The sequence below is a fragment of the Lutra lutra genome, chromosome 11, assembly GCF_902655055.1.
Source record: "Lutra lutra chromosome 11, mLutLut1.2, whole genome shotgun sequence".
Taxonomy (NCBI): Eukaryota; Metazoa; Chordata; class Mammalia; order Carnivora; family Mustelidae; genus Lutra; species Lutra lutra.
This window is the reverse complement of record NC_062288.1, coordinates 54,422,991-54,437,163: the sequence shown is the minus strand read 5'-3', so window position 1 is coordinate 54,437,163 and position 14,173 is coordinate 54,422,991. Positions and strand designations below refer to the sequence as shown.

Here is a 14,173-nt window from a genome sequence, read left to right as displayed (position 1 = left end):
CACAAATGACACAATCACAGCAATTAATCTCCCAAAGACAAGGGTATAGTACTCATAGTACTAAATACCCTAAGAAAATCTAGTCTATATCATTTCAATGGGCAGCAGGGTGTGTGAGGTACGAACGATCAGCAGGAGGCAGTTATGATCCAGTTAGGGGCTACTAACTGCTTTTGTGATATTAGCTAAATTATCTCAGAGGATCTCAGTTTCCTCATCTATGAAAGGAGCAAGATGAATTAAGTGAACCTCAAAATTCCTTTTAGCTCTTAAACTCTGAATTCTTTTCTGCTTCCTACAGCAACACTCTGGAGCACACCCGACCATGAGTACTCTATTCTCTCATACTCAAGGGTCTCAGCACACACCAAAAACCCATGGGATTTAGGATGAACTGGTCCCCACTCAGAGGCCTTATACACTAAAATACTGCTAACCAATTTATCAATAAGCCAATTAATCAATTATTAATTAAGCAATTTATCTGCGAGACTGTGTTAGCCGAATGCCAGTCTCTCAGCTGCTTTTTTTTAATGTGCTTTTATGGATTTTTATTTTTGCTCAAACACGACATTTCTTTTCCAAGCTGACCTCTCAGACTTAAAACTTTTCTTCACCTAGGATCTTTTTTGACAAAGATTTTATTTTTTCTTTATTTGACAGAGAGAGAGAGAGAGAGAGAGAGAGCAAAAGCAGGGTGGAACATCAGAGGTCAAAAGAGAAGGAGACTCCCAACTGAGCAGGGAGCCTGATGCAGAACTCGATCCCAGGACCCTAGGATCATGACCTGAGCCAAAGGCAGATGCTTAACAGACTGAGCCACCCGGGCACATCTCTTCATCTAGGATCTTTAAGAACAATATCCACAAAAGAGATACCAAGCCATGGAACAGACAGAGTGGTGGGCCTAGAGTGGTAATGAGGTACAACAAATAGGGAATAGAGTCAGGTTATCAGAGAAAAGAAGCAAGCCATTAAAAAAAAAAGACCCCATTATCAAAACTCCAGTATGCCATCAACTGAGGTGGCCAGGTGGCCAGATGAAGAGATGATGCCTTTTATAAATCCAACCTAAATGACTGTTAATGGCCACTGTTAGAAAACAAGGGAAGAGAAACATATTTACTTCTAAAATAAAAAGGATCTGAAATTGGAATGCCTAGAAAGATTGGTCATAGAATGAAAATGAATGGAACCAACCAGGAATAACAGCAAATGGTGGAGACCATGGTCATCTAGACAGCACATGACCTTTCCAAAGGGTACCTAAAGCTCCTATAACAGACTGTGCCAATGGCCATGACACAGCCAGTGCTGTGAGTTGCTAACTTAGCAGTGGAGGGTGGAACACCGAAATTTAAGTGAGACCTCTTCAATTTAAATAATACTTTTCTAAAATTTTAAAATATCACAGAAATTAAAAATATTGCATTGATGTATTAGCCAAATACATATGATAGAACGCCAAATTGCCTCTGATGTTTAACACAGCAAGAGTTCAAATGTTTTATAAACACTTAAAGGTCAATAGATTCAAAGTATATACAAAGTATATTCAAAGTATATACAAAGTACATGAAAGCTACATTATGAAATTATAAAAAACACAAAATGTGTAATGATATAAATTGTGCAAGGTACTGTGGCACCTGGGTGGCTCAGTGGGTTAAAGCCTCTGCCTTAGGCTCAGGTCAATGGTCTCAGGGTCCTCGGATCGAGCCCTGCATCAGGCTCTCTGCTTAGCAGGGAGCCTGCTTCCTCCTCTCTCTCTGCCTGCCTCTCTGCCTACTTGTGATCTCTGTCTGCCAAATAAATAAATAAAATCTTAAAAAAAAAATTGTTCAAGGTAAAAATTAAACAAGATGGTACCACTATACACCCAATAAATCGTCCCAATTTTTTAAAAAATTGTGGTGCTCAGGGTGCCTGGGTGGATCAGTTGGTTAAGCATCTGCCTGCAGCTCAGGTTTTGATCTAGGTTCCTGGAATGGAGTCCACATTGGCCTCCCTGCTCAGAGGGGAGTCTGCTTCTCCCTCTGCCCCTCACCCCACTCATGCTCACTCTTGCTCTCAAATCAATAAAATTAAAAAAAAAAAAGGTAATGTTCAAAGCTGGTGAATTATAATAAAATGTTTTACATATTGGTAATAGCAATGTAATTGATACAACCTTTTAAAAAAGAATTTGTAAATATCAAAAATTATTCAAGGGTCATGAAAACATTGCATCCTTTGATCATTACCAGGAATTTATATTAAACTGATGACCCAAGTTAAGGAAAAAGGGACTCTCATATAAAGTCATTTTCTGCACAGTGTGTATAACAGAGGAGACTGGAAGCAGCCTAAATATCCAACAATAATTTTTCAAGGAATTAATAAAAAAATAATTATATGTGTGATAAAATGCATAAATACATGTAAGTTTTGAGAATATGAAATATAGGAAGGCTGAATTTTATGGTGATAGATGTGCAGGACTATTTCTATTATTATAAATTGTATGTGATGAAAATATTTTATAATTATCATTAGTATACCACATATTACATTGTAATTAAAAATCAAAACTGTTGTTTTAAAATATGGGGCCTAGTGTAATGGCTAAGAAACTGTGCCACTTAAAAACTGGGTCACCTTAGGAAAGCGTTTTGTCTTCTCTTGAGTTCAAGGGATTTTTTTAAATTATAAAACGGATTACTAATAGCATCTCTGTCACAGCATTGATAGGGAATTACATTTTTAGTTTCTGTAAAGGCTTAGAAGGGTTCCTCACAAATAAAAGGCACTATATACTGCTTGTTAACATAAGAAATGAACTAGACAGAAGATCACTGGGGAAGACTTGGGGAGAGCTCAGCTCTTCAGGGGACCCAGGTATGAAACTTGGCCCATTACTGATTTGTGATTCGTAACATGTTGGGGCACCTTCACTACCAAGTCCACTTGAGAATCAAGGAAATCAGGTCATCAGAACATCTGGACAGGAGCCAGAAACACTAAGCAACAAGGAAAGCTACATTATTTGCTTGGGAGCTTGGCAAACTGCATGCCATAGACTAGAGGCCAGGGATCACAGGTTTAAAGGACTTCTTAAAAACCACTTACTGCAACAGATAACCACCTCTGGAGTTGATAAATTAGCAGGGCTTTGTAGTATTAAGTTTTAGTAAATCTCAAAATGTGATGAGGATCCTTTAAAATGGGTTTAGCAGAAGTTGTGAGAATACATTGCTGACTTTTCAATAGGGATCAAGGTCTTTAAAATGGAGATGCAAAGCCATTAGGACCTAGCATACTTGCTGACCAACAAAGAAAGAAATAGAACAAAGCCAGAGGAGAGAATATAGCAAGGAACTGACCCGTTGTTGTTGTTGTTGTTGTTGTTATCTCCCATCAATAGCTGCAACTAATTTGAAGGTCAATAGCTTAGAACTAGCTTCGACTGAGACCCTGTTAAATGTCACACTGGGCACTCAATTTAGGTTACCTCTTGATCCTCAAAACAGCCCATGAACTGGGCATTACCCTCACTTACAGCTATGGAAACTGAGTTCTCAAGAACCAATTTCACTCCGCCTTAAGTATTTCGATTAGAATTGAATTCAGGTTGGTCTGAGGCCAAAGTCCCTCTCCATATTCTCCACCTCTTTAAAACCAGAGAGAAACACACACGCACATGCACACACTACTAAACTCCATCTCACAAGTTAGGAGACCCATTCTTTAATCTGGATTTCACCCTAAATTCTCAGGGTAATTCAGCAAATAATGTCATTTTTCAAGTCTCAGGTAATTTGTCTAAAAAAATTTCAGAGACTGGATTGAAATACAGTTCCCAAACCACTGCTGTTCATCCTATACCATGTTCTCTCTACTGCTTGTAACAGCAAGGCTCTGGGGCCTGGGGCAGCAGAGGCTGCAAGCTGTTCGCCTGGTCTACGAGCACACTTCCAGGGTTCCAACTGCTCTCCAACTCACCCAACTGTACAGTAAAGCATTTTTATTTTCCATGTGAGTCACAGTGTCAAGACCACTGGGAGGCATTAGTCTAGATCTGAGATTTAGGTCAATCACAGTCATCCAACCTCCTCTAAGCAAGTGACCCAGAACTGTCCCAAGTAGCCTATCTCCTCTGCCACAAAGATTGATCCCAGAATGGAATCAAAACCCACTGGACCAGAATTAAGCAAGAAGGACAGTCCCTTTCCAGGGAAGTTACTCTATGAAAAGGAGACATATCTAGAGTACTAAAAGCCGTCTTACTTAACAAGTGATGAGAATAAAGTCCAAAATAAAGCGACCAAAATGGAGGATGGCAGCGAGCTTTGAAATTATCATCTGAGACCTCTGAAACAAGCTGTTTCAGAAGCCACTGCATTCTTAACTTTCCAGTTCACATGAATTTATACTTTTTTTTTCTTCTTCAGATTGTCCATTGCAGCTAGAGGCAATCCACTTCTCATGGAAAGCAACGTTAACAACTCGCAGTCCAAGCCATACAGACACAGATCCTGCTTCTCTGGCATTTGTTTTACAAGAACTCCTTAGTGGTTCAGACCTACTTCCTGCTTACGGAGTTTGCTACCGAGAGAACGGTCAGTCTCTCTTTCCAAGTTCATATGCTGAAGCCCTATTCACCAACGTAACTGTCTAGAAATGGGTCTTTCAGGAGATGATCATGGTTACATGGAGTCCTAAGAGCAGGACCCTCATGTCATAGGACTGTGACTTTGTAAGAAGAGAAAAAGAGCTCTCCCACCTCCACCCCATGTGAGGACACAGAGGAAAAACACAGCGACTGCAAGCCAGGAAAAAAAAAACAAACTCAACAGAACATGGCCATACTGGCACTTTGATCTGAGTCCCCAACTCCGAAACTGTGAGAAAACTATTTCTGAAAATAAAGCCACCCCGGCCTATGGTATTTCATTACAGCAGCTCAAGCAGACTCAGACACAGCCCCAACTGAGAACAACGGGGTTATGTGCCCTCCAACTATCTTTTAGCTCTCAAATTATACAATATTCTCTGATTTTATGGATGCATGAAGAATTAAAGTTCATACAGAATATTTAAGGATGCAGTCCAATTTTTTAAAACATTTTCCAAGTGAAGAATAGAGAAATATAAACTGGAGATTTTTAAAGGTCAACTATGAATCAGTTTTTTTAAAAAGATTTTATTTATTTATTTAACAGAGAGATAGGTCACAAGTAGGCAGAGAGGCAGACAGGGAAAGAGGGGGAAGCAGGCTCCCCGCTGAGCAGAGAGCCCAATGCAGGGCTCGATCCCAGGACCCTGAGATCATGACCTGAGCAGAAGGCAGAGGCTCAACCCAGCTGACCAATCCAGGTGCCCCTGAATCAATTTTTAAATAAATTGCATTACCACTTTTCAGCATTCTTTCTCAGCCAGGTTCTCTTACTTTATTTTCCAAAAGTCTCCCATCATTTAGTGTTCCTGTGGAAACCAAAGAGAAAGCTTCGAAGAAAGGACTATGTCTATCTGCCTTTTCTTATTTAATATTTTGAGAAGGGGGAGTGGGAGAGGGGCTGATGGAGAGGGAGAATCTCAAGCAGGCTCCAGGCCCAGCACTGGAGCCCGAAATAGGGCTCAATCCCACAACACTGAGATCATGACCAGAGCCAAAATCAACAGTCAGATGTTTAGCCAACTGAGCCACCAAGGTGCCCAACTATCTGCCTTTTATTAGAAGCTGTCTTCAATCTCTTTGAAGAAAGGTAGAGTATTCAATCCAGTAACAAACTGTCATTTGAATGCACTGGACAGATTTCCAGAGCTTTTCTGCCATTTAGAATAAAGTCACCTGGTCTTTGTTACCATAAAGGTCCTTTCTGGAAAAAAAAAAAAAAAAAAAAAAAAAAAAAGGAAAATGGTATTCTTACTAAAGACTACATTTATTTGCTTGTCATTGGTTTATTAAAACCTACCACATGGCAATGATGGTTCTTCCTTTTTTTTTTTAATACCACATACCTGGTTAATGAAGAGGTTACAAAACTCTTGCAATAGGACTATAATCCGAGCAGGAGTATTATAAAACTTGGAATGACTCCAGATGAGGCAGGTGGTATGAAATAACGGGGCAATGAGCACACGGATCTGAGGGAATTCTGACTCCTGGAGACACCGAACATGTCTTCTCAGGGGTCTCAGGTAAAGCTCCACATCTTGGGCTTCCAGGAGCGCTAAGAGAAATGAAAACCACCATCAATGGGCTGTAGTCTTTTTTTTTTTTTTTAAAGATTTTATTTATTTATTTGACAGAGAGATCACAAGCAGGCAGAGAGGCAGGCAGAGAGAGAGGAGGAAGCAGGCTCCCTGCTGAGCAGAGAGCCCGATGCGGGGCTTGATCCCAGGACTCTGAGATCATGACCTGATCGGAAGGCAGCGGCTTAACCCACTGAGCCACCCAGGCGCCCCTGTAGTCTCTTTTTTAAAATTCACTTTACAAGTTCAAGCAAACAGTGCTAAAGAACATGGCTATACTTAAATAGGGACACCGCAACTGAGCCACTATGGATTTGGAAGACTTATACACAGTCTGGATGTAGCAGCCATCCAAGCAAGCCCTGGTGTTGTTAACTACAGAGCCCAAGGAAAGCATGATGCAACACTCACTGGGAAAATACATCTTTAAGATCTAAGGATATTTACCCAACTGCACGAAACTACAGAAATAAAACAGGTCTGCAAAGTTGTCATCACTTTATGGTTGGGGTTACAGGCTCATCACTGCAATGTTAATTCCTCTTAGGTACTTGGTATCAAGACAATTTCAGTGTCTCATCCCAGTGTCCTATGAGAGTAACTCAGGCAATGACTGTGGAATTTTATGTTATTCAAAATGTAACTACTAAAATTGTACCATACAGGTGATAAAAAATAATTTGGAACTAGAGAGAGGTGAAGGCTGTAGGACATTGTGAATGTAGTAAGTGTCACTCAACACTACATTCAAAATGGTTATTTTTATGTGAGATGAATTTTATCTCCATCTTAAAAATCATTAAGCAGGATGAATAAGGAATAAGCTGCAGAGCTTACTTCAAAAAAAAAAAACCAGACATCTCATGGGGCGCCTGGGTGGCTCAGTGGTTTAAGCCTCTGCCTTCGGCTCAGGTCATGATCTCAGGGTCCTGGGATCAAGCCCCGCATCAGACTCTTTGCTCAGTGGGGAGTCTGCTTCCCTTCTATCTCTGCCTGCCACTCTGCTTACTTGTGATCTCTCTCTCTGTCTCAAATAAATAAAATTTTAAAAAAACAACTTAAAAAACAAAAACAAAAACGGGCATCTCGGTACCTCAGTTGGTTAAGCACCTAACATGATTTCTGCTCAGGTCATGATTTCAGGGTTGTGAGATCGAGCCCCAAGTCAGACTCTGTGTTAGGCAGCAAGCCTGCTGGAGAATCTCTCCCTCCCTCCCTCTGCCCCTCCCCTCCACCCCTCACCCAAACTGCTCACAAAAAAAAAAAAAAAAAAAAAAAAAAAAAAAAAAAAATTAGTCATTTTAATGTACCCTGAATGATCTCCAACCAACTGGATTTTGCTCCTGAGACTACAAATACCTTTGATTAACTGAAAGCAGGCTTTATTTATGAAGGTAGGGAGTTAAGTACATTCTTATTTTCTGGGGTTATCCCAAAAGATTCCTGTCAGGGGCAAAAAACAAAGCAACACAAACCTGCCAACTTTTTTGAGCTGTCAGGGTCAGGAATGCACCACTCCTATTACTCCACTTATCAATAACCCATTTTTCTGTCCACCTAAACAATAAAGACCTTGGAAGAAAGAGAGCATCCAAGAATTGTTTTCTTCCCCAGTTGTACTCATGCTTTCAAATTAGTGTTTTTATCAATGTTAATTTCAAAATTAAATAATCACATCTGATAAGTGCCTTTCAAGTACAATAAGCACATCTGGTGATTTCACAAGGCCTCAAGGACGTCCTTGAGAAGGGGTCTTGCATGTCTAACTGACAATGGCTTTGGGCCACTTGTTCTACTGAAAGAGTTTATGTCTGAATCTTGAAATCCACATGCTCCTAAGGCCCTGAGTACCCCTGGGATTTGTTCCTGCAGAAACTTTATCCATAGAAAATTTTCCTCTTATACCAAGACAGAAAAAAATTGAGCACTTTTTGCTCACTGAAGATATGTCACTGTGTGCCTAGTACTATGTACCCTGTATAATTTATCTTTAATCCAAAGGTTCTTGGCCAGTAAAGGTTTTGCCCCCAGGACTCATTTGGAGATGTCTGGTGACATTTTGATGTTCACAGCTGCAATGGGGTGGGGGTGGGGGGTTGGAGGGGTGGAGGCCATGGATGCCACTCAACATCCAGCAATGCACAGGGCAGCTCCCCACAACCAACAATCATCCTGTCCAAAATGTCAATGGTGATAAACCGTGAAAAGAATGAAAAAAAAAATGACAAGGTTGAGAAATATTGCTCTAATCCTCAGAACAATTCTGCAAGGAAGGTGTTAATATGCCAATTGGCTGATTAAAATCGGAGGCTCAGCAAATTTAATATGTACTAAGTGGAGCTGGGATAGAAATTCTGATCTGACAGACCTTCAAACCTAAATATTCCCCCTCATGATTCTCTTCCCAGGAGAGCTTCTGGGGAAAACCCTGAAGAGATAATCTAACTCTGAAGTGTATTTTAAGTATTTCCTAACTTATATATGCTATATAGCAAGAAATTAAAGAGCCGCTAGGAGAAGCAAGATGGAGGAGTAGCAGCAGCCTGAAATGACATCAGGTCCCAGTAGTCCAGATAGATAGTTATCAAACCATTCTGAACACCTACAAACTAAACAGGAGATAGAAGAGAAGAGCAGCAATTCTAGAAACAGAAAATCGACCACTTTCTGAAAGGTAGGATGGGTGGAGAAGTGAATCCAAAACGACGGGAAGATAGACCGAGGCAGGAGGGGCCATTTTGCAGCAAGGGGTGGAGCAGCAGAGCACAAAATCAGAACTTTTAGAAGTCTTCTCCACTGAGGGACATCACTCCAGAGGCTAAGTGGGGGTGGAGACCTCGCAGGGACAGTGTGGTCTCAGGTACCATGGGGTCACAGAAAGACCAGGGTGTCTGAGTGTGGCAGAGCTCCCAGGTATCCAAGAAAGGAAGCCAGCTGCAGAGATGGGGCTGAGGAGTGGGCTATTAGCTCAGGTTTACATTAAACAGTGATCCAAGGCACAGTTGGGCCAGTGCTCTTTGAGCAGGGACTCCCTAAGTGGCAGATCTGGAGAGACTCACCTTCCTCCTCCAGAAGGAGTGGCATGGGAGCACATGCAGGAATCTGCTGGGTTTGGGGACTCCAAACGGGCCATGCACCAGAGAGAGAAATGCTCAGTCACAGGCCGGGTGAGCATGGAGCGCAGCTGGAGACCAGGGAGATGGGAGGTATGGACTGTTCTGCTGTGAGGGCACACTGAAGAGTGGGGCTCTGAGCTCTCAGCTCCTACGGGCTGGAGATTGGGAGGCCACCATCTTCATTCCCATCCTCTAAAGCTGTATGGAAAGCTCCCAAGAGCAAACCTGAGCAGATTACTTAGCCTGGCCCCAGGCAAGGGTGGTGCAATTCCATCTCAGGCAAAGACATTTGCACTCACTGCAAAAGACCCCTCCCCCAAGAGATCAGCAAACACATCCAGCCAATATCAAGCTCACCAATCAAGGACAAGAGCGGAACTCCAGAGCTAGGGGAAAGCAATGCACAGAATTCATGGATTTTAGTCATGATCCTTTAGTCTTGGATAAATTATTTTTCTAATTTTATTTTTTTCCTTATTCTATTTTTTTAACTTTTCCTCTTTCCTCTTTTAATGTTTTTAAACTAGTTTCTCATAACAATAACTTTCTAAAAAAAATCGCTTTAAACCTTCATTGTTATAGTCATATTTTATCCCTTCATTGGCATTTAACCTTATTTTTTGTATATAGATTCTTCTCTAAAAATTTGGAATACAATTTCTTCTACTAGATCAAAATATACCCTAAATCTAGCACATGCCTTTGTTCTAGTCTCCAGCCTGAGCACATTTTCTCCTCTTATGTTTTATTTTTCCAACCAACTTATCCTATCAATACCTTTTTTAGAATTTTTTCTTAATTTTCTTAATTTTCATCTTTACAGTCATATTCCATCCCTTCATCATGTTTACCCTTATTTTTGTATGTATACCCATGTATAACCTTATATATACCCTTATTTATTTATTTAAATTTTTAAATTTTTTATATTTATTTCCTTTTTTCCCCTATCTTCTCCCCCCGGTTTTGGGTCTCCTCTGATTTGGTTAGCATACATTTTTCTGGGTCTTTGCCACCCTTTCAGTATTTTATTCTCTTGTTCATATATTCTTATCTGGATAAAATGACAAGGCAGAAAAACTCACCACAAAAAAAGAACAAGACGCAGTACTGATGGCTAGGGACCTAATCAATATGGACATTGGTAATATGTCAGAACTAGAGTTCAGAATGATGATTTTCAAGGTGCTAGCTGGGCTTGAGAAATGCATGGAAGACATTAGAATAACTCTTTCTGGAGAAATAAAATCCCTTTCTGGAGAAATAAAAGAATTAAAATCTAACCAAGTTGAAATCCAAAAAACCTATTAATGGGTGCAATAAAAAATGGAGGCTCTTACTGCTAGGATAAATGAGGCAGAGGAGAGAATTAGTGATATAGAAGACCAAATGACAGAGAATAAAGAAACTGACAAAAAAGAGAGACAAACAACTACTGGACATCAAGGGGAGAATTCGAGAGGTAAGTGATACCATAAGATGAAACAATATTAGAATAATTGGTTCCAGAAGAAGAAGAGAGAGGGGGGCAGAAGGTATATTGGAGCAAATTGTAGTAGAGAATTTCCCTAATACAGCAAAGGGAACAAGCATCAAAATTCAGGAGGCACAGAGAACCCCCCTCAAAATCAATAAAAATAGGTCCACACCCCATCATCTAATAGTAAAACTTACAAGTCTTAGTGACAAAGAGAAAATCCTGAAGGCAGCCTGGGACAAGAAGTCTGCAACATACAATGGTAAAAATATTAGATTGGCAGCAGACTTATCCACAGAGACCTTGCAGGCCAGAAAGAACTGGCATGATATATTCAGAGCACTAAATGAGAAAAACATGCAGCCAAGAATACTATATCCAGCTAGTCTATCATTGAAAATAGAAGTAGAGATAAAAAGCTTCCAGGACAAACAAAAATTAAAAGAATTTGCAAACACCAAACCAGCCCTACAGGAACTATGAAAGGGGTCCTGTAAGCAAAGAAGAGCCTAAAAGTAGTAGACCAAAAAGGAACAGAGACAATATACAATAGCAATCACCTTACAGGCAATACAATGGCACTAAATTAATATCTTTCAACAATTACCCTGAAAATAAATGGGCTAAATGCCCCAATCAAAAGACACAGGCTATCAGAATGAATAAAAAAATAAGACCCATCAATATATTGTCTATAAGAAACTAATTTAGACCCAAAGACACCTCCAGACGCCTCATTAAAGTGAGGGGGTACAAAACAATTTACCATGCTAATGGACATCAAAAGAAAGATAGGGTGGCAATCCTTATATCAGATAAATTATATTTTAAGCCAAAGACTATAATAAGAGATGAGGAAGGACACTACCTTATTTAAAGGGTCTGTCCAACAAAAGGATCTAACAATTTTAAATATCTATGCCCCTAACGTGGGAGCAGCCAACTATATAAACCAATTAATAACAAAATCAAAGAAACACATCAACAATAATACAATATTAGTAGGAGACTTCAACAACCCCCTCACTGAAATGGACAGATCATCCAAGCAAAAGATCAACAAGGAAATAAAGGCCTTAAATGACACACTGGACCAGATGGACATCACAGATATATTCAGAACATTCCATCCCAAAGGAACAGAATACACATTCTTCTCTAGTGCACATGGAACATTCTCCAGAATAGATCACATCCTTGGTCATAAATCAGGTCTCAACCGGTACCAAAAGACTGCAATCATTCCCTGCATATTTTCAGCCCACAATGCTTTGAAGCTAGAACTCAATCACAAGAGGAAAGTTGGAAAGAGGTCAAATACATGGAGGCTAAAGAGCATCCTACCGAAGAATGAATAGGTTAACCAGGTAATTAAAGAAGAATTGAAAAAACAATCGTGGAAACAAATGAAAATGAAAACACAACTGTTCGAAATCTGTGGGACATAACAAAGGCAGTCCTGAAAGGAAAGTATATAGCAGTACAAGCCTTTCTCAAGAAACAAGAAAGGTCTCAAGTACACAACCTAACCCTACGCCTAAAGGAGCTAGAGAAAGAACAGCAAAGAAAGCCTAAACCCAGCAAGAGAAGAGAAATAATAAAGATCAGAACAGAAATCAAAGAAATAGAAAACCAAAAAAAAAAAAAAAACATAATAGAACAAATCAACGAAACTAGGAGCTGGTTCTTTGAAAGAATTAATAAGATTGATAAACCCCTGGCCAGACTTAGCAAAAAGAAAAGAGAAAGGACCCAAATAAATAAAATCATGATTGAAAGAGGAGAGATCACAACGAACACCAAAGAAATACAGACAATTATAAGAACATACTATGAGCAACCCTACGCCAACAAATTTGACAATCTGGAAGAAATGGATGCATTCCTAGAGACAAATAAACTACCACAACTGAATCAGGAAGAAACAGAAAGCCTGAACAGACCCATAACCAGTAAGGAGATTGAAACAGTCATCAAAAATCTCCAAACAAAAGCCCAGGGCCAGACGGCTTCCCAGGGGAATTCTACCAAACATTTAAAGAAGAACTAATTCCTATTCTCCTGAAACTGTTCCAAAAAATAGAAATGGAAGGAAAACTTCCAAACTCATTTTATGAGGCCAGCAACACCTTGATCCCAAAACCAGACAAGGATCCCATCAAAAAAGAGAACTACAGACCAATATCCTTGATGAACACAGATACAAAAATTCTCGCCAAAATACTAGCCAATAGGATTCAACAATAAAGATTTTATTTATTTATTTGACAGACAGAGATCACAAGTAGGCACAGAGGCAGGCAGAGAGAGAGAGGTGGAGGCAGGCTCCCTGCGGAGCAGAGAGCCCGATGCGGGGCTTGATCCCAGGACACTGGGATCATGACCTGAGCCGAAGGCAGAGGCTTAACCCACTGAGCCACCCAGGCGCCCCTCAACAGTACATTAAAAGGATTATTCACCACGACCAAGTGGGATTTATTCCAGGGCTGCAAGGTTGGTTCAACATCCGCAAATCAATCAATGTGATACAACACATTAATAAAAGAAAGAACAAGAACCATATGATACTCTCCATAGATGCTGGAAAAGCATTTGACAAAGTACAGCATCCCTTCCTGATCAAAACTCTTCAAAGTGTACGTAGGGATAGACGGCACATACCTCAATATTATCAAAGCCATCTATGAAAAACCCACTGCAAATATCATTCTCAATGGAGAAAAACTGAAAGCTTTTCCGCTAAGGTCAGGAACATGGCAGGGATGTCCATTGTCACCACTGCTATTCAACATAGTACTAGAAGTCCTAGCCTCAGCAATCAGACAACAAAAGGAAATTAAAGGCATCCAAATCGGCAAAGAAGAAGTCAAACTATCACTCTTCGCAGATGATATGATACTCTATGTGGAAAACCCAAAAGACTCCACTCCAAAACTGCTAGAACTTGTACAGGAATTCAGTAAAGTGTCAGGATATAAAATCAATGCACAGAAATCAGTTGCATTTCTCTACACCAACAACAAGACAGAAGAAAGAGAAATTAAGGAGTCAATCCCATTTACAATTGCACCCAAAACTATAAGATACCTAGGAATAAACCTAACCAAGAGGCTAAGAATCTATACACAGAAAACTATAAAGTACTCATGAAAGAAATTGAGGAAGACACAAAGAAATGGAAAAATGTTCCATGCTCCTGGATTGGAAGAATAAATATTGTGAAAATGTCTATGCTACCTAAAGCAATCTACACATTTAATGCAATTCCTATCAAAGTACTATCCATTTTTTTCAAAGAAATGGAACAAATAATCCTAAAACTTACATGGAACCAGAGAAGATCTCG

General features: G+C 39.9%; 1 protein-coding gene across 1 annotated transcript in view; it reads right to left on the bottom strand.

The window, feature by feature from the left end:
• Positions 1-14,173, bottom strand: part of DNAH11 (dynein axonemal heavy chain 11) — a 328,215-nt gene that overhangs the window by 299,029 nt on the left and 15,013 nt on the right. Inside the window, exon 6 of the mRNA XM_047694987.1 lies at positions 6,001-6,212. Coding sequence (XP_047550943.1) covers positions 6,001-6,212 — 212 coding nt within the window. The remainder of the gene's footprint in view (positions 1-6,000; positions 6,213-14,173) is intronic.